The sequence below is a fragment of the Lampetra planeri genome, chromosome 14, assembly GCF_965212315.1.
Source record: "Lampetra planeri chromosome 14, kcLamPlan1.2.h2, whole genome shotgun sequence".
NCBI lineage: Eukaryota > Metazoa > Chordata > Hyperoartia > Petromyzontiformes > Petromyzontidae > Lampetra > Lampetra planeri.
The window spans coordinates 8,218,769-8,243,704 of NC_136120.1; the positions used below are offsets into that span (position 1 = coordinate 8,218,769).

At 46.3% G+C, this 24,936-nt stretch overlaps 1 protein-coding gene across 1 annotated transcript; it reads right to left on the minus strand.

The window, feature by feature from the left end:
- Positions 1–3,796: 3,796 nt before the first annotated feature.
- Positions 3,797–24,667, minus strand: LOC144722341 (matrilin-4-like). Its single transcript, XM_078600524.1, has 12 exons — positions 24,248–24,667; positions 21,688–21,834; positions 17,095–17,303; positions 16,553–16,729; positions 15,340–15,523; positions 12,436–12,567; positions 11,457–11,579; positions 10,547–10,669; positions 9,942–10,067; positions 9,261–9,674; positions 6,011–6,163; positions 3,797–5,035 (listed from the first exon to the last, which is right to left on the minus strand). The coding sequence occupies exons 2-12, from the start codon at positions 21,827–21,829 to the stop codon at positions 4,890–4,892; spliced, it is 1,929 nt and encodes a 642-aa protein (XP_078456650.1). The 5' UTR covers positions 21,830–21,834; positions 24,248–24,667; the 3' UTR covers positions 3,797–4,889.
- Between the last annotated feature and the right edge of the window lie 269 nt (positions 24,668–24,936).

The following is a 24,936-nucleotide window of genomic DNA, read 5'->3' on the forward strand; positions in this document are numbered from 1 at the left end:
ATTGCGCAACCCCTCAGAAACTGGATGGAGCGCGGGCAATAAGCGTGTGCCTGTTACTATCTCAGTATGTCACCAATGTAATATTTGTAGACCCCTTCATTTCATGTCCTCGCCTTCCATACTCCAGGTAACTTATTTCACGTATGTGTATAGCACGCCCCCCTCAGTGAGGCCACGCCCCCCTCAGTGTGTGAATCTGGCTCTGACACGAGCCAGTGCCTCCCCAGCCATTGACCTCACCACACGTCACTGCTGCTAACATCTGTAGTGTCCTTCCTCGAGGCGTGTGTGTGCGTGTGGTGTGCGGCGTACACACTCAGTCGGGGACAAGGTAGTTGCAGGAGGCACCGCCTCTTTTTATCATCTCTCGTTCACACCACCAACTCTGGCCTCCTCTCTCGCTGCCGTACAGCCCGGCCCAGACACGACCCTGTTCCCGTTGCACCTACGGCATCGACCGAGACAGCCAACAGCTGTTCAGCCGCACAATGGTCAGGTGAAGGCGGCAACGACAAAGGCGGCGACGACGAGACGAGTCCACTCCCAGAACAGGCAGCCTGAAGTTCCTCGCTCTCCACTGCTTTTATTCCCCTCGGCGCGGCTTGGCTCGGCCCTAGCCGTGCCTCCCTTCTCAATCCCACCAGAGGGTTCCCTATGAGGTCTACCTTGACCTTTGCCCCAGTTCCTCCGCCCTGCTGGCACACACACCGTGTATATGCTCAACAGCGTGTGCGCTGTGTCCACCTGCAGTTGCTGCTGCTGTACAGCAGTCGGCGCTGTGTCACTACACATGTGATGTACCCACATTAGTGACGATTATCTGAACCGCTCCTGGGCCTCCCCTTGGTGTGATATGTAAACATCGCCACCAGGGAGACAAAGGCGGCCGGGTTTGGTGCTGGCCACCCACCCCCTTCGTGTGCCGTTCCCACCTGCATAGGTCCTCGCTAACAGCACTTGCCCCAACAGTCTATTGAACATATTCTTGGGTCTTTCGATAAAGTCACGTAGATAGGTTCAAAGAAAATGAAAAAAACTACGACGTTTCGATCGCAACACAAGCGGTCGTCTTCAGGAAAAGGGGAGTTAGCTTCCAAGACAAACTGTTTATAAGGGTTTGAAATGGGAGTAACCCAAATGTCAGCAGCCAATGATAATGTAAGTGGTGGGGGGATCTTTGTCTCTTTGTATTTTGTACGCATTTTCAGACGTATGATGTAGGACAAGCGTCATAATGAAACAATGACACCCAGGTGATGATGCTCATGATGACACGACAATCTCACCGGAGCAATCGATGACTCACGGAGCTACGGTCCTTGATGTTGGCGCGCGCTCCCTGTGTGAGCTCTGAATATACCCACGAATTTGCTTGACGTTATTACGAACTTAATTTATTGTAAGCGATCATCATGACACCTACGGCAGATATCCCGCAGGTGTCCACTGCACAATGCTCAAGTCGTGCACATTTGCCTGGCACCAATCTCTTATGTCGTCAAGCCATTTTCTATTAGGTCTTCCTCTCATTTAAGCGATGGAGCAAGATAAACGAGAGGATTATTCAGTGGCCATCGAAAATAATTCTCCGGATTGCAGGGGAGAGACACCTGGCGTGTGGTTCGCGTGAACTCGCACCCACAATCTCCGTTCCCGTCACTCTCAACACTCGGCCGGGAAACGAGTGAGGTCGGCTGGCCCGTGGGGGTTGGGGGGTACCCTCTGGAGTCTTTCACCAAAAGATAAATAGCACTCCGTTTGTTTCGAACTGCTTTTACTCCGTGGGAAGTCAAAAGTGTGTTTTTGTTTATTATGGGCTGACTGTATTCTGCCAAGCATGGCACATTTATACAACCAGCTCAGGACTAGAAGTGGAGACAACGGTCGTTCAATTCGTTCTGGTTTTTAATGTAATTACATCACATAATTACACTTCACAATACAGTATTGCTACGCCAGAATACAAAACAAATTAAAAGTACTTCGTTGTGTAGTTGTCTCATCGGTTGTCTTTTAACCAAGAGTGTGTGTATGTGTGTTTTGCTTGGTAAAGGACGAAAACATGTCACTACAACAATATACATTGTATGGGCTGGCTCCAACTGCTGTACATGGATATGTCCATGCTCGTGGATCAGCAAACGTTGTATACATTCCCTGTTTGAAGTACAGAGGACTCTCACCGTCGTACATAGGCCTTACATCTGGTGGCCACACATGCTGATGGGAGACGGTAAGTGTGGTGCACGTCAATAGGAATATTAAGTGCAGTCGTGGTCTGGCTGAGCGTTTAGTAAATAACCTTGGGTGAATAAGTCTGCACTGGACTGTACCTGGAAAATTCCCACACGTCTCTTGTTGGATAATTGTGAAGCCTACAAGAGCAATGCATTAACAAAGCCCAGAGGTTATTTACAAGGCCCACTAAAATACCGAACGTTAAGGAGACTGTTAAGGTAATTTTGTGGGTACATGACGAATACAATGTTCATGATAAATGAATGTCGAGTGCTCGAATACAATTTTAATACACGAACATCAATTTACAAAGAAAGTCCTTACATTGCTTTGATCATTACAGTTTATGCATGTTTACTCATATTGCTATGCAGAGCAGTTGATTAAAAACAAATTACAGAGAAAATATAAAAAGAAACCCAATGAAGAGTAGTTCATATTTTGAAGATAGCCATGCATGGCTAGCATGTGGTTAATATGCTTCCATGCACCATCAAGGCTCTTTCACAACTGGAACATTTTCTATTCACTGGGGCAAGTAATGCAATGATCTGGAAACAACATGACAGTAGATGACCCGACCAACATTGCTTCCTTAACAAATGTCTAGCCAGTGTTAAACTCACATGTGTGCTCCAAAACGTAATGGGACATTGTCCATCTATTTGGCAAAGTTGGAATTTTTTTTCTAAATGGCTTGGATTTAAGGATCAAGCACATATCTCACATCAGGGCAATGACAATAATTGATCGATCCAATTCTCCATCCCATACTAGTTCACCTCATCCTGGCATACACATTGACAAGCCTAAGGTATTTACTCAGATCCCATTGGCTACAGGCGTGTTCCTTACTCGCAACCTTGTCTCAACAATTGCCCGGTGTGAAAAGGGCCTTACAAAACGGCACGGAAAAACGACACGTTTGTACTACTTTTGGGTGGCAGACGGTGTCTGTATGAAGAGCTGATGGGACAGCGGTGCAGGGGACTCCATGGGCAGTCCACTCGCCAGACTGTGCACACGTGCAGTGGTAAGAATCGACAGCTGTTCCTCGCTACTTCCCTTGGAGGTGCAGGCTGTTGTCCAGGCGAGCCACCTTGCTCGCCAGGTTGTCATGTAATGCTGTAACGTCAAGGAAAACACAGTCTTCGAAAAGCACACCTTTACGTGCACGAGCAGTTTTGCATGGCTGATTTAGAAACTGTTCTGCCGTGCAAAGCAATCGTGCAACATTTACAGGCGTCCCTCGCATAACGCGCTACGAGATGCGTTCCTGAAAAACGGCGCGTAAGTCTAACCGTGCTGCATGAAGCCTATTTTTCCACAGACATACATTGGTATAAGGCGGTGGGGGGGGCGTTAAAGAAGACAAATTAAGCATAATTTCATTTAGCCCTGGATTTACAAAATACATATAAATGTAATAAATCATAGAAATATAATTCACATTATAAAATCACCTAATAAAGTATTTAATAACAAAACATTATTAACATGAAAAATCTTACTATTGACAAAGATTACTGAACCAGGAGTGACATCAGGGCTTCTTGAAGATTCCACGGGCTGCTTGCAGCAGCACGCATAATGCAAACAAAGGCAGCAGTTCGAAAGTGGCTTTGCCCAGCCCGTGACACTGGGCACTGCCATGACGTGGAGATGCCATCAGATTGATATTTTAGTTGGTTAACCTGCGTAATATTTGTATTTTACTTAGAATTTGTATCATTGAAAAAAAAAACTTTTATTTAGAAAACTATAATCATACAATTTTTGGGGATTTTTTTGTTGTCTTGAGCGTAAGTGTGAAGTATGTTCCTTAAAGGTTAATCGCCGAACCGCAAATTTGCGCTATGGGTGAACGTGTTATGCGAGGAAGCCTGTGTAACTGACCACTGTATTTATTATTATTCTATTTTTTGTCTCATGAAACCCTCAATGAGTTCCGATACGTATTTTCAGGAGGGACTTAGACGAGGATGTTTGGTAAATACCAATCACAAGAGTGTGGCTTGTGAAAAGAAACTGGGGTGCCCAGGAATACCACTTCCACACACATAAATTCAATCCAGACTCAGTATATTCATTATATATCTGGCCTGAAGCCATTCCTAGACTGCCATCTCCCGACCACCTTACAGTCCCCAGCGTCGCACCTGTAACACCTGGTATGCAGCAAGTGGCCACTTGTCAAAGCACTAACCAGGCTCAACCCTGCATAGCTTCAGAGGTCCAAAGAGATTGGGTGCACTCAGGGTGATTTGGTAAGCTCAAAGTCAGTATTCACGAGTCAGCAGTGAAGGACTCACTGGATAGGATTCCACGTAAATCAATCAGGGTGATTGACGACCCAGCACTAATTAATTAACTCCGGTCACTCACCGGCAGTGAGTCGCCTCCCGATCGCTCTTCTACCGCTACTACAATGGTCAATGTTCCCGTGAACTTCACTCGTGGATTCCTCCACCCATACCAGACTCTTTCGTCTCACCCACACTGTGTTCAACCAACACACTGCCGGTCAAAACACTTAACTTTCTGCTTTCAACTCCACATTGCTAAATGGAGAAATGTTCAGGTCATATTCTCAGCATTGGGATGTTTTGGCCAATACCAGTTCCACTGTACGTGTGTACGGCTGTAGAATTTCACGTTAGCGATGCTTGCAATGAAAGCGTTCGAAGGATATAGTTTTGCTGCAGGTTCTCGATGAGGGAGAGCACGTGCTTCCTGAACTCAAGCGCCGCCTCGCAATGGCACGGGTCGCTCACAGACAGACTCTTCTTCACTTCCTCTGCACACGCACAGCAGAGCACAGGGCAGGCAGATCCGCGTGTGATTCACACGCTGTTGTGCGTGGCGCTACACACAGTCTAACACAGCAATGTCGAAAACGCAATGCAGGGTCATTTCGTTTTTGCACTTTGCTTTTCGGTGTGCTTTTTAATGCCTCGCAATTTACTTTTAAAGCCTTAATGCATTAGCTCTTTTCCGTTGGTTCATCTGTCTGTTATGGGGACGGTCGCAATAGCACTTGAGCAGATGATACAATATAAATGTCATTTTAGTATAGAGTTGCGTTGCTGTTCATGAATTACCCTATTGAAAACTATACACATTGATCGAAGGGGTTGCCCAAACCTGTTGGCAAAGCTTTTGGACAACCCTTTTAATCTATATATAAATAAAATGTTATTTATATTGAATCATGTGGTTAAACGTTATTTCACCCCACATTACAGACAATGGGCCACCTGCAAATGATAAGAAGCCAAACAACAGACTTCACAAAACTGTAAAATCAATAAGAACATCAATGAAGTTAGAAATCAAAGGGCACAACACAAACATTCATGAAGATGTCAATAAACAATCGGAGCATGAAATTGAAAAAAATGCGGTTGTTTGAGAACTTTAGAGAGCCATAAAATTAAGAGATTCTGCACTGATCTCTACAGCAAGCATTGCTCATTAAAGTGTGAAAACGAGGGATGGCTCCCAGACAAGACGAAATAACCAATGACACCATTAAACAAGCAGAGCCGGATGTTTCAACAAAATTAGCGAACCTATTTCATAAACGTTTTCAAAGAATATAAAATCCCCCAAAAACGTGGACTGCTGATGCTGCAAAACCCCCCTTGTGTTCATAAACGGATAACTAAACTGCTTCGAAGAATTAACAACCCATTAACAATAATGATCTACCACAACTGTCTAATCACCCATCATCATCATCATCGGCTGAGGAGGCCGACGCGGCTCCCACCAGCGCAGATGCGCAGCTTGAGCTTCTCCGCAATGCGGCTGATGGTGGAGAAGTCGCTGGAGTAGTAGAAGTGGTCCTTGTCCGGATCGCTGGCGATCTCTCGCAGCTCCGACTCTACCGCCTTGCCGATCCCCACGGCGTACACGGTCACATCTGCAAACGCGCGCGCAGTAACGGACGCCTGTCGCTGAAAGTGTCGGCTTCCCGCACAGCCCGGGGTTGCAAGTGTACGCTGTTCAATGAGGCGAAGGCTCAAGGGAGACCAGGAGAGAAGTCTCATTTGCGAGAGTGATCTGTGTCACTGAAACTACTAAACCCAAAACACACACTGAGCAGCAATGACGCGAATAGAAATCTGAGCAAAAACATCCGTCGCGAAAAATTGAATATATTTTGCATGAACATATATCCATGTTGAATAATACATTCCCTGTAGATTAAGGCAGCACTGGCAGATGATATTTAGATCGAGCATAGTACAATTAAGTGACAGAAAGATTAAAGAGGGATAGTGTGACTATTGTACAGACAAAGAAATATGAGTCAAATGCAATTGCGAAAGCCCGGGTTGATTCTGCATCTCACTGGAAAAATTTCAGCGACACGGTATTTGGTCGAAAAATAATTCATCTCATTGCCACTAATTCATCTGCGCATTTTGCTTATTCCCACCAAAAACAAATAAACGAGGCCGTAGCTTGTTTTCTTTTAAACCGCAAGGAAGACAGTAGAATACAATTCAGATAAATATAAAATATTCTGGAGAACAAAAATGTCCGTGTTCCAAAAAAATGTAATCAAAGAATATACAATAAATTTGACACTGTCGACAGTAATGAAAACTTAATTTGGCTCCACTGAATAAAATCTGAATCTTTATTTAGGGGCCGTCCATAAATGACGTCACGCACCTAGGGGGGGGTCAGACATTTGTGACGATGTGTGACGAAGGGGGGGGGGTTGAGAAATGTGACGTCACGTCAAAATGTGCAACTTTAAATAAATATAGACAACAAGTTCTACTTAATTAAATATACTTTTTTATATATTTTTTCTCCTACAACATCAGAGTGCAGCGCCACATTAAATACACACTACAGTGACAATAGTTGAAAGCGATTTAAAGCATGTTTATTTTATTTGGGGGGGGGGGGCAGAGCTTTGTGACGTCATATTTGAGGGGGGGGGGTCTAAATTTTTGTGACGCCGTGTGACAAGGGGGGGGGGTCAAAAATCGTCCAAAATTGCGTGACGTCATTTATGGACAGCCCCTTAGACTGCAGGAGGAATCCAATGAGCTATGAAGCTCTTTATCACAGATGTCCAGTATGGGCAGGGCACAGATGTTTACTTGTGGAAGTCAAGTTTTTGCAGTTGCTGCTGCTGTGTGATACCACACTGAGTGAATGTGTGGTATAACGCGACAGCATTGCCACATGGTTTGGCCAACATCGGTTAACATTGCACACGTTACCCCCTGGGGTGTAAATTACATCTGTAATTAGCAAGCGATGCGGTCAAGCAGCACTCCTTGCGCGTGCTGTGAACGTCAGCGACAGGCACGTGCACACCCGCCAGATTACACCCCCATGCTGCCACTTTCCAGGCACGTGCCAAGTCCGTGCCTGCTCTGAGCTGGCGCGAAGTTGCACCGGGCGATCACGTCGCGCGATTACCTGGCGCAACCGCATGCTGTGGGCAACACAAAAAGACAAAGATCCCCCCCTGTATAGCCTGTATAGACTTTTGGGGAAAGTGCTGTAAGCGAGCACTCATGAAGGCCGATACGACACACGATGGGAGTGGGTGGCCAGCACAACACCCGACCGCCTTTGTCTCCCCAGTGGGGATGTTTACACACTGTGTTGCCTTAGTGGGCAACACATGCACCACAGTGACAGGCACCCCCTCCAAGCCACCCTCCCAACTCCTGCTCGCCTCTGATTCCCGGCCTCCTGCACCCCCACGGTTTGATGTTGCCATCGTTCGCTGTGGCTTTTCAGGCAGCTCTGCTGCACTGTCAACAGTGCTATCAGATGGAGTTGCCAGGGGCCAACTGCAACGCGTTTTGTGTTATTTAAACGAAGGCTTGGCTCTGACATCAATAAGTCACCAGCATTTGCTTTTGGTCTACCTGCTGGGTGCGACTCATCCCCTTCCACACGTAAACACTCATGGGATTGGCCGTCAACACCTTCATGTGTGGAGGACTGCAGAGCTTGGGCAATCACTGGCGCCGCATCACCTCCGCCGCGAGGCTGCCCTCCTGCTTGTGAGCGGTTCCTTCTCGTGCCTCTTAAGTCGTTCTCTCCCATCGAGATTGAGTGAGTACTCTGCTCGTCACAATTCGAAATTATTATGACTATTATGAAAGACTCGCTTTTTTGCCCGTCCAAAGACGGGTGAATATTGCAGTAAATCTGAAATATCATGGGACCTCCTTTGCCAGTGTCAAAATATAAGAATAGGTTTTCCCCTTTTTTCTGGCAACAAAACAGGTGTTAAGATGTTAAAACACCAAACTGAAACCTTTTGCAAGGAATAATGTCTGCATTAACCACAGATACTTGTGGTTAAAATACTAAGAAAAAACATGCTCTGACAATATATACATTGTATTTGAAACTGATTGCTCCACACCAGAGACAGCTTTATTTAGAGCCGAGTCTCAAACATTCAGGTCTAACACCGTTTGAGACTCGGCTCTAAATAAAGATTTCTCTGGTGTGGACCAATCAGTTTCTAAGACAATGCATATAGTAACAAAATAGTGTTTTTCTTCAGGGTGTTAAACATTTGATGGAGAGAAAAGATGGGTAACATAAATAAAATATGGATAGCAGCAGGTACACAACAATGGCATGAATAAGAAGAGAAAGGAAAATTAGATTTTCTTTTTTGGACAGGTAATGAGAAAACCAAAGACTGAAAATAAATGTTTTGACTGGGGAAATTATAGGAAGAACAAGATATTGGAGAAGACAGTGCATTCATTACATAAACAACGTGAACAATTGGATGCAACGGGGAGGAGTATCCAATGCAAAGTTAATGAGTGAATATCATGTACAGAGCAAAAAATGGAAAGACTACAATCGCTGACGTCGTTGAGACAGGCCGTCACGGCACAGAGAGCGAGAGATGGGGATTGAGGCACAAGCCAACGTGGAAATACTTTGCAATATGCAGTAAAAGCAAGCTCAACCGTCGAGGGGCAGCAGTGTGGTTACTACGGTCCCGGAGCTCGTACCCATCTCTTTGAGCTTCGAGGCCCACTCGGTGATGTTGTCCTGGGCACGACCATCGGTGAACACCACGGCGACGCGCGTGACGTTCTGCGAGGGCGGGCGGGCGCCCTCGCCCTCCGAGAAGCTCTTGAGGACCAGGTGGCGCAGCGCCTGTCCCGTGGAAGTGCCCTTGCCTACGTAGCGGAGGGCAGCGACGGCGCCGAGCACCCCGGCGGCGTTCGAGTGGCGCCCCAGCGGAAACTCCGGGTGCACGCGGTGCGAGAACTGCACGAGTCCCACCCTGGAGCGCTCGGGCGCCACGTCCAGCGAGCCCACGATCTGCCCGACGAAGCCCTTGACCAGCTCGAAGTTCTCGGGCGTGACGCTCTTGGAGCTGTCGATGACGAAGACGAGGTCCGCGTGGCCCACGCGACACTCTGCGAGCGACGCGGCGTGGGGGATGTTGTTGAAATTCGGTGACGTTAATCGACGCAATGACACGTTAAGGTCATTGCAAACTCTATTTTCGTTCTTTTGTATCGACCTTATTTTCTGAGCTGTACTCTCAAAAGACAGGATTATCCTCCATTGATTTTATCAATGGTGCCCGTGCACCATTGCCAACGCAGCAGCATCACCACCAAATCAATTGCTGAATGCAGACGCATTATTATTGTTGTTTTGTGCGTGCGCAACTGTGGTACCGATAGCGCGGCACGTCCTCCTGTCGTCGTTGAGCACAAAGCCCACGTTGCACTCGCACTCAAAGGCCCCGCCACCCTTGGGGACGCAGTGGTGCTCGCAGCGATGGTCGCCCCGCAAACACGGATCTGTGGGAGGATGACGCACAGGGGTCACTCACGACCCCGGGGAATGCACTACGAGCCTTTTCCTTACCGAGGTCCGAGTATGAACTTTAAAATACCTTTGGTGGGGCCACATTGCCACACAGCTCAGGCACTTCTCAGTGCAGAGCCCCTTGCTGTGACAGAAGGGACTCTACTCACAAAAACTAGAAACACAGTGTTGCCAAGTGGAAATCATTTGCCCCTCTTGCACCCGGTTAGTCACAGAAAACATGCTTGCAATGATGCATAATTGTAATTTGTAGGCCTATTCGAAGTGGGAGTCCCTCACGAGGCCATGGGCTGCGTCAAATGCAGTCGCAGGCCAGGGCCGTCAGTTCCGTGTCACTGGTGCAAAATAACCGTTGCACCTTACCCTATGAACCCCAGAGTTACGTTCCACCATAGGCACATTTGTGCATGCACGCCGTGGCCCTGCGGCTCGGCCGTCGGCCCCTCGTTACCGGCGATCGAGCACGTCCTCTCGTCGTCGTTCAACACGAAGCCCTCGTCGCATTTGCAGAAGTACGAGTCTGGGGTGCTCACGCAGCGGTGCTCGCAGCCGTGCTCCCCGAGCGTGCATGGATCTGCCGGGCGGGGGAGGGGAGGGGGGGGACGCACAACAAAATGCCTCTCACCGGGCCCGTGGCAGCGACAAGAGAGACGGGATGCGTACGAGAGTACGTCCGCCAAGGAGACGGAGCAATGAGATCGGCTCGTGTGCAGGTGTGCTTTGTGGGTTGTTGCGTCACTGAACCATGAGAGAGGGTGACAACTTGGGAGGTCCTTCTTACTGGCTGATGATGATGATGATCAGAATCAGAATCTTTGTTTAGACTGGAGGAACCCGATGAGCTATAAAGCTTTTTATTCGCATATGGCCAGTCGGGGCACGGGGTCAGCAAGTTTCAACAAACAATACAATAACAACAACAACGATAGGAGTGAAAAATAGAGAAATGGTAAGCAAGTCACAAAAAAATAACAAATAGGTCATGAAACAAGTATATGAAGCATGTGTTTGTCTTTGTCTGGGAACAACTTACAATTTATGGAATTCTACGAAAATTATATACAAATATTACATTCCGGGAAATGGAGAAAATGAGACTGAAAATTACGCTAAAAACTGTAAGCCAATACAGAATAAACAGTGGGAACCACGCTATGTTTTTCTTTATGGCATCATGACCCCAAATAATGAAATTAATTAAATTACTGAGGATTCATATAGATATGAATCAATATATAACCTGCTGAATATATATTTTAAGATGTAAATCAATGAGGCCAATTGCGTGACAAAATAGCTTTTTGGAAGTAAGCAAAATGAAGCTTCATCAGTGCAGAGCGAAGAAAAATAAATGTGAGCACCCGCAATCCGGCAGCTCTTCTTGTCCACATCAAGAACAAACCCATCCATGCACCGACATCGGACCACTCCGCCCTCGCCGAAACACTCGTGCTCACAGCCATGCCCCTCCAATGCACATGGGTCTGCACGCACAGGGACAGAAATGCACAGGGACAGGAACGCACAGGGACAGGATCGCACAGAGACAGAAACGCACAGAGACAGAAACGCACGGGGACAGGAACGCACGGGGACAGGAACGCACAGAGACAGTCAAAGCACAGACCGCTGATGTCTCAACGTACAATGACTAACCATTTTGTGTACAACAGGCATGTTTAATTCTCAGTGTAGCTGTTAATTGTAAAAAAAACCTGAAAAAACTATTTTAGCCAAGTGGAAGACTGCCTCATATCAATAACTCAAAAATTCATTTCATTTTTTGAAAGTTGTGTTGCTCATTAGAACTTTCCCGATAGCAAGCCAGCCAAATGAATCAAAGAGTTGCCCAGATTTTGGGCAACAAAAAAACAGCGCTCAAATTATTGACCTGACTGTGATGTCATGCCACGTGCGGTGTGGTGTCATCTCCCCTGGCTTGAAATGTATAATTACGATCTGTAAGGTCACCAATAAAATACTTCCAAAGGCAAATGCACGTTGGAAACCATTATGGAATCGAATGCGTAATATTCGTTATTGTTTAGCATTCATCTTCAAACATACGTGACTAAAAATAATAATTTCGACAGCTTTGTCAATCAATAGAAGCCTGCCCACTCCGTGTCAGAAATGAGAAGTTATTTGACCATTCTTTATCACGCCAGCCAGTACGGGTTGGTGAAGAGGAAGCCCAGGACCGTTTCAGATATCACTCGTTAGCCGTGGCCCTGAATCGAAAAACTCACCGGCTTAATTGCACCACCGTGGCAAAGGCTCCTACTCACGATACGTTTTTTTGTTAGGGATGCACAATGCCGCGCGCTGTGGTTTTTGTACCAACGAGGCGGCAGCTCTTGCCGTCCTCTTTGAGCTCGTAGCCGTTGTCACAGCGGCAGGTGTAGGTGCCGCCACCCCCGGACACGCAGCGGTGCTCGCAGCCGTGCGCCACCAGAGCACAGATGTCGGGCCCTGCACGTGGAAGGGAGACACAGGAGATTCACACACACACACGTCGTTCTACAAGCTATCGTCGCATGCCCTTCACGGCGACGAGCGTCGCTGATACGGCGGGTAACCGGAGTGCACTGTCAGCGAAGATTCGTTTGACGGAGAGATCAGCGGCCATCTTGAATGCATTCTATGACGTTAAACAGGAATGCCTGTGCATTCACAGGCATGTAAGAGGATTATGAAAGCCAATAAACAAATACAGTACTGTAGCTATTATTGCACAGTTAAATACGTGGGCTATCTGATGTGAGTTTGAAGTGTTGTTAATAAGAAAAAAAACGTTAAATCACTTTTAGAGCATGCTTTGATGAGGTCACTGAAGTGACGTTTTTTTAAAAGTGTGGAAAGCACACCAGTGTGATGTCAATAGAGCACTACTTTGCAGTGACTTTAAAATGACTGTGTCATTATTACCAACAGAGGTTAAATCTCACGTGGGACAGTCCGGGAAAGATTAGGTGTGCAAAATAACTGCTGGTTATTTTTAGGAATACCTCATCCTCTAAGTATATTTTTTACATTTATTAAATAAAGACATGCAGACAAAAACTACTGAAGGTGTATAATCATAATAAACTGTCCTTGAATTATTTATATATTTAGTAACTCCCACATTGCAATGATAACATTTTAATATCAGAATAATGTGACATAATAATACGGTATAATATAACAAATCATTTAATTATAATATGGTAATCTTATCATATTAGTATCTTTATTGAATGCAACAATCGAAAAAAGTGAGTTATTTATTTGAAACATGTTAAAAGCCCATTGGAAAAGTTGCATCATTTACAAAGTAATTGAAGAAATTATATTTGTGACAGTGGGATGATTACAAACGAAGCAAGATATTTTTTCGAAAACAACAAAGACATTTTACTCATTGGAAAATCATCGTCTGAGCACTGAGACATAGTGCGATACAATCATCGGGAGACGACAATCAATAAACACACATGCAGGGTAAATATGATACAAAGATAGAGAACCAGCGATCCGGAATGTGAACGGATGTCAATTTTCAAGAGATTTTTAGAGTTGTCATCTAACACATTGCACTCCGTATGACACATCCTTTCATGTATTACCATGATATATATTTGTCACTGCAGTCTGTGTGATGCTTGTCTGGGCAGTCTTATGAAGACCTGCTGTGTGAAATTTCACTCAAATCCTTCATACATTCCTAAAAGTCTAGTCAATGAGTCAATGCGTCTGCAAGTGGCCAGTGAGCGGTGTTCACCCATTCGAACAGCGCAATGCATGCGTTTTAAACATTTATGCGACCGAGCTCCCTGATGTTGATACCACGCTCGCCACTGGGCCAGTTTGCACCAAGGTGACAGCTGAAATTCCTCCTGCAGTGTGGAAAGTTGAAGAATGCCATCTGCACGCTTAACGTACAGACCCCACCATGGGTGGATGTCACAGTTGAAAGTTTAAATCACCTGTAACTCAACAGGGATTGTGTACCCTGGAATTGTTTGGCTGCCTTATTTTTCTGACCATGGTTCCCCTCCATCATTGTTACCCTCCGTAATCCCGGAAATCGTTGATAGGAGCTGCTAGACTTTAATGTATATAAACAATTAACGCACACCCCTTTTTCAATACCCTGCTGTCGGTCATTGGAGTTGATTCACCTTACTTCACTAGATTGGTCAATATGGATTGGTGAAGGGGTGAGTGGCCAGGAAGAGTTCAGATATTACTTTCCACTGATGTCAGCCATGGTCGGGAATTGAACCGATGTTCAATAACCGCCGTGCCACCGATCCAACCATATTCCCTGTAAAGTAAGTCCTCGTTTAACACGGTAGATGCGTCCCTGAAAAGTGCTGTGTTCAGTGAAAAATGCATTAAGCGAAAATCATTTTCCCATAAAAATGTTAACGATGAAGGTTGGTTAGATATGATGTACTACTAACGCACACCACACAGTAAGATGGTGGGACAAAGAACCGTGGGTACGCCGCTGCGGTACTGTATAATTCCACGCACTGTATCATACCGCTGAGGAAAGTTGTTCGTTATCGACCGCTCAGAAACCGTTTCATATCGGTGCGCGATCTGCATTGAGCGAAAAGCACTCCCGAATGGAAGAACCGCGTTATAGCGAAAACGTGTTGTGTGAGCGTGCGTTAAAAACGAGGACTTACTGTAGAGACACTGGAAAATGTGTGAGTAGAAACATAGAGATAGAAATGAATATGCCAAATAGTACAGGATGCTCTTAAGCTCAAATTCCACGCATGTGACATTTTAATTGATAAGCTAGTTCAAATTAAATTCACATTCCCTTGTACTCGTGTTTCTCTGATTCTGGTCATGTGAACAGATCACATCAACTGGCACGATGACCATAACTATGGTGGAGAATGTGTCTCTTAACTCACATTGCATAAGTCACTTGTTGTGTTGGCCTATGTGTATTATTTAAACAGCATTTTTAAAAGGTGCCGATAAGGTAAAACTGAATATGTGATAACGTTGACCCAACATTATTTCCTATGTAAATGCGCAACGAATCAGCACGTTCAGACGAGGGTGTCATCGACACTCACGGCAGCACCCAGGACTGGAGTTTGAACACGTGCACTCCGACCAGTCGAGCAAAGCAAGCAAAGTCTGCTGTGGCTATCTGTCGCTCGTGAAGCTCTGAATAGCAAAGCATTTTTCGTCGTATGTCGGGGGAGGGGGGAAAGAGCTCGGAGAACCACGCACCGCAGAACTTGTCCTGGAACTTCGTGCTGAGTTTCTCGATGACGTCGAAGCTCTCCACGTAGTAGGTGTGCTGGTCGGCCGGCTCGGAGGCGATGAGGCGCAGCGACAGCGGGTCGGCCCGGTCCACCCCGATCGCGTAGATCTCGATGCCGGCACGGCGTGCGCGCTCCGCCACGTCCCGCACCTGCTCAGGCCACCCAGGAAGTGAAGAACGTTGGGCTAATGTCCCGCACCTGCTCAGGCCACCCAGGAAGTGTAGATCGTTGGGCCAATGTGCCGCACCTGCTCAGTCCACCCAGGAAGCGTGGAAAGTTGGGCCAATGTTGGGCCAAAGTTGGGCAAAGTTGGGACAACGTCCTGCACCTGCTCAGGCCACCCAGGAAGCATGGCACTTTTGGCCAACGTCCGGCCAACGTCAGGCCAATGGTTCCAACCACCTGCCAACGTTGAACCCAAACGTTGGCTCAACGTTTGCGTGTTTACTGGGGACAGATCACCAAGGTGACTTGTGCTCACACAAGGTGCAAAACCCAACCATGGCTACAAGGTAAAGGTGCAGCCCTACAATTACTTACATCACTGCTGCCAGAAGGGCCTGTACTAAAGGGAGCTCGAGAAAGTTTTAGAGAGCACCACTAGCGGGCCATTTGGGCTACTCTTCTGCACTGGCCAGACATCTTGGAATAGGTGCAGTACCCCCACACTCTACCCACCACACGTGACCAATTACTTGCTACTGAGTGGAAGAGGTGCGTTTAGATGAATGTGCTATTCGGCACACAGAGGTTATATCCCATCTGACACACGCCCAGGAAACATGGAACATTGGCGACGAAGTTGGGCCAACGTTGGGTCAATGTTGGTGTGCCAAGGTGGCGAGATGTTAACTACCTCGCCTGGTATACAGTAGGTCATGGGTTCGATGCCGACCCCGACACCTGCTGTATATTTGCAGTTTGCATGTCTCTCTCTCCCCGTGATCACGTGGACTTTCTCCAGCTCCTCCGGTTTTTCCCTCCACATTGAGAATCAACATGTGTTGAGAGAATTTTGCTGATATACATTTCCACATGATAAACCACTTCGTTGAGCTATCATTTGTGGCCAGGTAGCTTCTAAAAAAAGACCTATGCAGCTCAATGGGCCTTAGTTACTGGGTGCTCCAGTAGATCACCCTTCTATCTTGTGTCTCTCTGTGTAAGGCACCACGGACCTGATCCTGGGGTCGCCCGTCGGTCACCACGATGGCGATGCGAGGGACCCGGGACCGGGCCGGCCGGGCGCCCTCCGCCTCCGTGAAGGCCACCGTCATCGCGTACTCTATGGCCAGGCCCGTCATGGTGCCCGTCGCCAGAGGCTCCATGGCCTCCACGGCAGTAACCATCTCCGCCTGTGCAGACGGCCCATGGCACAGACGTGGAGGCATTACTGTCTCCATCCATCGCCTCCCCCCCCGTATCAGTTTCTCCCGTAGGCTGAAACTGTTTATTTTATCTAAATAACCAGGTAAAAGGCTTGTTTCGTTATTGATGTGACTGTTAGGCTGATCATCAACCACTCAGCCATCCAGACTAATGATTTCCATAAGGACACTTGGCCTGAATCGGTTTATACGTCCAGGAGTGTCATCAGCTGGGTGTGGCTTATTAAACAAATGAGAGCCTCCTCTTGTTAGGGCTAAGCCATGCGTGGACGCAATAGAGACCCACAAAAGATTAAAGGCGAAATGAAGAAGAAGACCACGGTGGCCCCTACCTTGTGGCGGTGCGTGGCGAGCGAGAACTCGTGGTGCACCGTGCTGCCATACTTGATGAGCCCCACCCGCGTCGCGTCCGGCCCGATGTCCAGGTTGCCGATGATGGCCGTGATGAAGAGCTTCATTTTCTCAAACTCACGTGGCCGAACGCTCCGCGAGCTGTCGATGATGAATATGAGGTCCACGGACTTGCTGGCACAGACCGAGCCTAGGGTGTCCGCGTTTGGATTTGCCGTAGACACCGTGCGTTAAAATGTTAAATAAACGGAGGGCCTTGCACTATATGGCAACAACTGCACACACGCTACATCTGACTCGACTTACCAACTGTCAATAACATCCAAAGAGAACTACTAACCCGACTGTGATTACTTTCGATGAGATGTTTGAAAGTTACCTACATTGCTCTATTTACTTGTTGGCAACACTCATGACCATATGGACAAAGTTACAGAAAAACAACTTATAATAATTATATTGTGGTCAATGCCATGTACTACAATGCTATGAAGATTGATTTAATTGACATTAAATCACGAAATGGACCTCAACAAAAGTAACACATTTAGACAAATGTTATCAATAAGGTACATCAATGATGTGCTCCCCAATTTCAGATTATTCCAAAAAAATCTGATCCTCAACATTTTTTACTTCTAAATGATATGAAAAACCAGCTATGATGGCACTTGCATCATGTCACTTCATTACTATTCCTGCCAAAAGTGGAACTATGCAATTTTGGGTGGCATACCTATTGCTAGCATGAAGACATGCTACATTTGGATGTAATGTAAATTATTTTTTAATCTGAAAAATACTTAGAATTATCATAGAAAATCCAGGAATACGATGTTTTTTTACACCTGGAACTGATCCCTACAGCACACACACGCGTGATATACGATTAATAGTTACCATATCATCACTGATAGTGATAATAAGGGGCTGTGGTGGTGGCAAAGCTGACGTTGTTTTGAGGTAGGGACATTTCATTGGTTGAGACTCGTCGTGGTGACGACACAAAGGAGTGAATTCCTTTGGAGGAGGAAGAGCCTTGCTTTCGGGGGGAAGGATGAGAGCTGAGATGTAATATTTCACAGGCCGGTCTAGCGTTGTATACAGCAGAGTGTGCACTGAAAACCCAACAAGAATGCTTCCGGTGCCCATTAAAAAGGGCCGCACAGAATTACACGCGAGCAATATCTCGTGTCAAAAACAAAAACCTCGCAGAAACCAAAAAGTGACTGGCAGTTGGTGTGGCTTCGGTCTCATTTCCACTTCCCATCGGGTTCATCTGCAGTAGAAGGTCATTCATCAAACATAAACACTCACGTGCTATACACGTTTCACGTTTTAAATCATCCAATTCAAATGAACAACATTTTATGCATTGACCTATGGATGTACACCAGGTTATTTTTGATTCAACAAAAGAACGCTGAACCGAGTTCAACTTCACGAAATCCCACCTGCAAGGTGTGGCGTGTTAAACCTGGCCTATACTGTACTGTGCACTCGAATGTCATTGGCGACATGTAGCCACAGTGTGGGGCTAACACATTTTGAGCTGCTGCAACGTTTGGCAAATGATCACAACGTCTTACTCCGACTGGCATCGATTCGTACTGCCAAAATCTTCTGCATGATCATCACAAAAGTCCAGATTGAAACTAAATTCTACTTCCCGCAACTCATTGCATTGCACTCAGTGCCAGATTAAGCTCGTGCGGGGCCTGCCGCATATGTTATAAAGGGGCCCTTAAAAACACACAAATATTAAAATATACATTTTAAACACCCAGTCGTTTATAAAAGTTCAAAGCAGTCTAGTACTATAGTAATGGAGAAAGTGCAGAATCACTGAACCGGAATTGATAGCATGAAAGTATTTAACGCGGGGCCCTTAAAAGTGCTGGGCCCGTAGCATATGCTACTTTTGCTACTGGGATAATCCGACACTGACATTTGAACTCTCCAGCTTAGGGTGGAATTCTCCGCGGCAGGAGCAGTCTGACTCACAACATCCTCCTTCCTACCTGCACCAAGGGCCAGGACCGTGATCACTGCCGCGCATTGTCTCTCTGTGGCTGCTGCACATAGGCATCAGCGTTCAAACCCACACCGAATTATAAGAGACACTTAGAGGCCCCGCAAGATTTTTTGTTGCCCGGCTTTCGAGAAGAGCTTGGCTCGCCCCCCCCGCCCCCCCCCATATTCAAATATGCTCAAAATGTCCCCCCCCCCCAATGTATCGCTATAAAATAGATTTCTGTTTATATGATTGTGGTTATGGTTGTACTTTATTAATCCATAATCTCTGCCATTACATTCAATGAAACAAGAAAAGGTAAAAAAGAAACAGAACAATGTAATACACTAGTAGACATTATTGTAAAAAAAAAATCCAGCCTATGTGTTCGTGAATTTTGTAATATTTTAGGCAGGAAAATCGTTTTCAAATGTAATTTTTTTTCTGGGGGGGGGACCCCCAGACCCTCTGGAAGATTTGCCCCCCCCCCCCCAATGTTGACTCCATGGCTACGGCCTTGCTGTGAATTATTGCGCGAGTTACTAATTGCACTCTTGTGATTATTCTGACAAGCCCCGTGGGGAATGTATACCGAAACTCCTATCTGAAATCTGTTTTCAGATCGCCTGTAAAAAAAAATAACAACCTGATAAACCTGCGACAGGCACCGGTGTTGACCGACAAAATCGAAAGTATTGGTGCGATTTTATCGAACCATCAAAGAACACTGAACGAGTGAGATTCGTGTGGCTGATGCCATTGAGGTGAATGTTAACTGTATTCACAAAAAAAACGAAAGAAAAACTCGAACACGAAAGTCCGAGACACAGCCAAGGTGTGCGCCTACAATCGGTGTTTGCTGTTCAGTTGGCCTCTTCATTTCATTAACCTTGACGGCCGCGCTTACGACTTAGGGGCCGTCCATAAATGGCGTCATGCGATTTTGGACGATTTTTGACCCCTCCCCCTTCATCACATGACGTCACGAAAAGTCAGACCCCCCTCAAATATGACGTCCCAAAGCTCTGCCCCCCCTCCAAAAAAAAATGCTCCAAATCGTCATTGTAGTGCGTATTTAATGTGGCGCTGCACTCTGATGTTGTAGGAGACAACATTTATTAAAAAGTCTATTTAATTAAGTAGAACGTGTTGTCTATATTTATTTAAAGTTGTGAATTTTTATGTGACGTCACATTTCTCAACCCCCCCCCCCCCACCTTCGTCACACATCGTCACAAATGTCTGACCACCCCCCCCCCCCCTAGGTGCGTGACGTCATTTATGGATGGCCCCTTACGACTTATTGTACACGACGGAAATATACATTCACTTTTGACTTGGGTCGCACTATACAAAGCATAGGCGTTGTAGCAGTGTGTCATTGTAAGAGTGTTAAGGTTAACGTCGTTCACTCGTTTTAGAATCAAGGTGCATTAAGAGTATTTGGCTGCTTTACATTTCCACGTGATAAGCCCCTTCGTTGAACTATCATTTGTGGCCAGGTCGCTTCTGAAAACGAGCTACAACAGCTCAGTGGGCCTTACCTGGTCAAATAAAATAGCTGTATAATTTTATGTTTTTTTATTTTGCTTGATTGATACACTTGTTAAACTCCAAAAATGCTCCCCAAAGTGTTCTCTGAACCAATGTAACCTTGGGCCCGTTTTGACTTCACTAAACTTCATCAGCATGGCGTGGTTTGTAAAACAATAATAATTGTCACTCGTAACGCGCAGCGCTCCCCAACCGGGCGAGGCAGCAGCCACGCAGTGGGCAAGAAAATACTTTTGGGAAAGCATCGCAGTACCTTTAGCGATTAAAGATGAAAACTCTGGTTTGTTTTGAAATATAAATACATTCCTTGAAATGGTTGTTGTTTCAATTATGAAATTAATGCATTCATCATCATTTTTGGACTCGCCACAAACATCGTAGCGGGAGTTTGTTTAACAGGCGAACTATATATTTCACAATCGACCACATCATATTAATCACTCGTTACAATGACGCACTACTCCCAAGCCCATGCGATATGTGTATCGCACAACCCAAATAAAAAACCCAACACAACCTTTGCGTCGCACACAATAAACGAGCGGTAAACGAGCCAACCAAGGCCACTTGAATGAGAACGAATCTCGTTCCGAGACACCTCACCGAGGGTGTGAGCGAATAGGATCCTGTGCGGCGGATCGCTGTCACGAGCTGAGATGATGGTGATGACGATGATGCTGTTTTGATGATGATGATGATGATCGCGAGTGATGAGTGGACGCACGCACGCCCCGCGTGGCCGCACGCCACGTCCACAGACACGGTGACCGCATCGCGCGCGTTCAGATGCGCTTCCGTGGCCGTCTGGAACGCTCTTCCTTCCGAGATTAGGAATCCACTGGAGCTATGCACTTTTAAATCATCTAGATTGAAAAACTCATTTCTTTATAACTGCTTTCATGTGTTTAGTCTGTTGTCCTTACCCCTGCACCCCCGATTAGCGCAGTTATCGACGTACGGTGCGAAAGAAGTTCAACGTACACACACATACACACTGTGAACGCACCTGAGCCGGTCCCCTCTGGCAGCAGCGGCGGGCCCCCAGCAGCATCGTCAACCGTGAGCGAGTCCTGGCCCCTGGCGACGCCTCGGAGGAGGAGGAGCAGCAGGGCCAGGCACGCCGTCAGACACGTCGCCAGGGCACGCATTGTACCTGGGGGGTGATGATGAGGATGATGATGATGAAGATTACAACAACGACAAAATGGAGCAAAAATACAAAACAAGGTTTTACGGACCATGTCTATGCATGCCTACGCCATTGGCCGATTTAGTCAATCGTCCTTAACCCCTGATAAGTTAACTAATGACGTAGTGATGCTGCTGCTGGCAGTGGTGCACAAACAATAATAGTCATGATAATTGAAATAACAAAAAACTCAACAGGTTCGCCCCGGTAAGGCTGAAATGAATACAAATATATACAAAGTAAAAGGCGACGTTTCGGGCAATAACCCTTTTCCAGAGCACATATAAGCTCTCCGATGTGTTTTCGAGTTGTCACACGTGTTGGCCCAGCACGTTGTACATGACCCGAACACACATGGCAGAACCATACAGTACGAATAGAAAACGCGACGCGATTTGATCCGTTTAACTTGTGCGGTCTTCAATGGCAAACTACAGGAAATTCCACTTGAGCTGGTTTGTGCAATTGGCTACAGCCGTTTTGTTTCAAATGGCAGCTGTAATCTCCAACACGCAAGTCGCCGCATTCCCTCTGTAAATGACCGTGTTCCCGAAACGTTAGCTTACTTGAGTAATAACCCACGGGATGAGTGGTGGCGAAGTGATGAGCACACCTTTAGAAACATGCGTTTATATTAATTACATTATGTTGCTGCTATCATTTCCCACGTGATAAGCCACTTCGTTGAGCTATCATTGGTGATGGCCAGGTTGCTTCTAAAAAATAAGCTAATAGCTCAGTGGGCTTTACCTGGTAAAATATGTGTATATATATAAGTGATTTATTTTCAATTTCTTATACTTTGCACTCCGATTGTGTTTTTGTATTGTTTGTTGTTGTAACGTTCTGACCTGCCCCTAATATAAGTATGTGAAAAAGAGCTTCATATCTCATCGGATTCCTCCAGGATAAGTAAATTTTCTGAGTCTGATTCTGACACTGCGCTTCAAACCCGGTGATCTCGAGTTCGATCCCAGGGCATGGATAAACGTGGCCAGTGATATCTAAACCGTTTTTTGACCCCCCTTTGCCTTCTTCACCAACTCCCATCGACTAGGGTGGTGAAGTATGGTTGAACAACCCCTACGACAGACGCGGCGTCGGGAGGTCTTCAACCCAGCAGTTGGTTGACAAAGGACTGTAATTTGTAATTACATTTTTAACATATATAAGTGTTGTAACATGTTTAATCACAGCTTAAGCAAAGCTTCATACCCAGGGCAAAGGAAAACAGACAACAACTCCCTGCCTGCCGTGTTGTATCGATAACACGTGCTGCGTTCTCCACGTCGCACTCGCCTTGAGCACACAACCGTGTATATGAAATCCTCTATTTACGAACATTCGACTTACGAACTTTGAGAGATACAAAAAAACCTGTCCATATGTCAAGTTGCCTGTTCGGACCGAGAGTCGTAAGTTCAACCGCCTCGCAATAGATGGCGGTGGTAGCATCTACATCTACAGAACATGAAAAACCAGTGGCATCTACGGGAGATTATACAACTTTTGAAACCATTCCCCGTGTTTAGTGTGCATGCCGTACAACACGTTTGGTATCGACAGGAGTAAAGTTGGACTTACGAACAAATCGACTTACGAACCCACCCCTGGAACCTAACTCGTTCGTAAGTAGAGGAGTCCTTGAACACGTACAGTATTCCATCTATATAGTGCCTATAATTGCATTACATTTTCATCCAACGAGCTCAGGCTACTTTTCCAATCTCAGAGGCATGTATCCAGCATGCCTCTGGTAAGTAGTCGCCTTAATGCAGTTCAACTAATCAGCTCAGAGAGCTATATGAGACAAAAAACTACATTTCTGGGGAGACCTGGCTTACAAAACTGGCGCAAAATGTATCAGGACTAAGAATAAATACCACGTTAAAGATCAATAGAAGGCAGACAAAATGTAACATCTGTTCACTGGGTAAGACAACCATTGAGATAAATCTCGTTTTCAAGGGTGACCTGGGTCAGCAAGTGACACCGGTGGAGTGTAAATTATAGAGGACTGACGGAGACGAATCAGATCAAACGCGCTGGTTTTGAACACCATCACCAAAGCAAACAAAACATGTTGGTATGTTGAACTTCTTTCGCGCCGTACGTCGCCAACCGTGCTCATGCGACACAGCACAACAGTTGAAAGAATACACGTACATTTGTGAGAGATAATAAAACCACAAACATTGCGCACGTAAAACTTCAAGGTTCATCCATTTGAAACAAATAAATATCACAAATGCCAGCATTGCAAACATCGTGATACTGCGATGCAGCGTGAATAACGAGACAAGAGATGGATGAGCGCGCGACGTTCACCTGCTGTGAGTGGCGATGCGTGAAGGAGACAGGACACGGCTATCCTTACCAGTCGAGGCGAGGATGATGATGATGGTATAGCCAGGCGCACCGCTGGTACGGAGGACTCCTGAACTTTAGCGATATACCAACATCAAACGCGGGATTTTATTTTATTTAAAAAAAAACACACACAGAGAAGCGTGACCCGAAGCTCAGAAGCTTAATCAAATATCCTGAAAGAATAAAAAAAAATGGGCCGGGTGGAGAGACGGACGGGTAAGGAGAAGCGGTAGCTTGTCCAGAAGATGCCCCAAAGACCCCCCTATCGTGTCCGTCGTGTGCCGCACACGCGAGTTGATGCTGATCAAGCCGGTTGGTGGTGCTGGTGATGGTGGTGCAAGATGTGAAGAGCGTGCCCGCATGCACCTCCCTCTAATAAGGCCGGATAATCATCTCACGGCAGCTGTTCCTCCTCCTTCTCCGCTGCTCCTATAAGACAGCCAGCCACTCTGCGGTCTGTACCTGGTGGCTGTGTGGCTCACTCGCCCCGCCTGTCTCTCCCCCCTTCCTCCCTCCCTCTCTCTTTCTCCAGTGCCGCGTCTCCCCCCTCCACCTCTCTCTTGCGATGACCCCGTCGGACCTCTTCTTCAATGGGCTCCTTGTTGAGATCTGTCTCTCGGAAAAGAAATAGTTGCCACCGAACAGAAGCCCTGTTTGTTTGCTCTGGGCCGAGCGGGCTGCAAATAAAGTGCATAC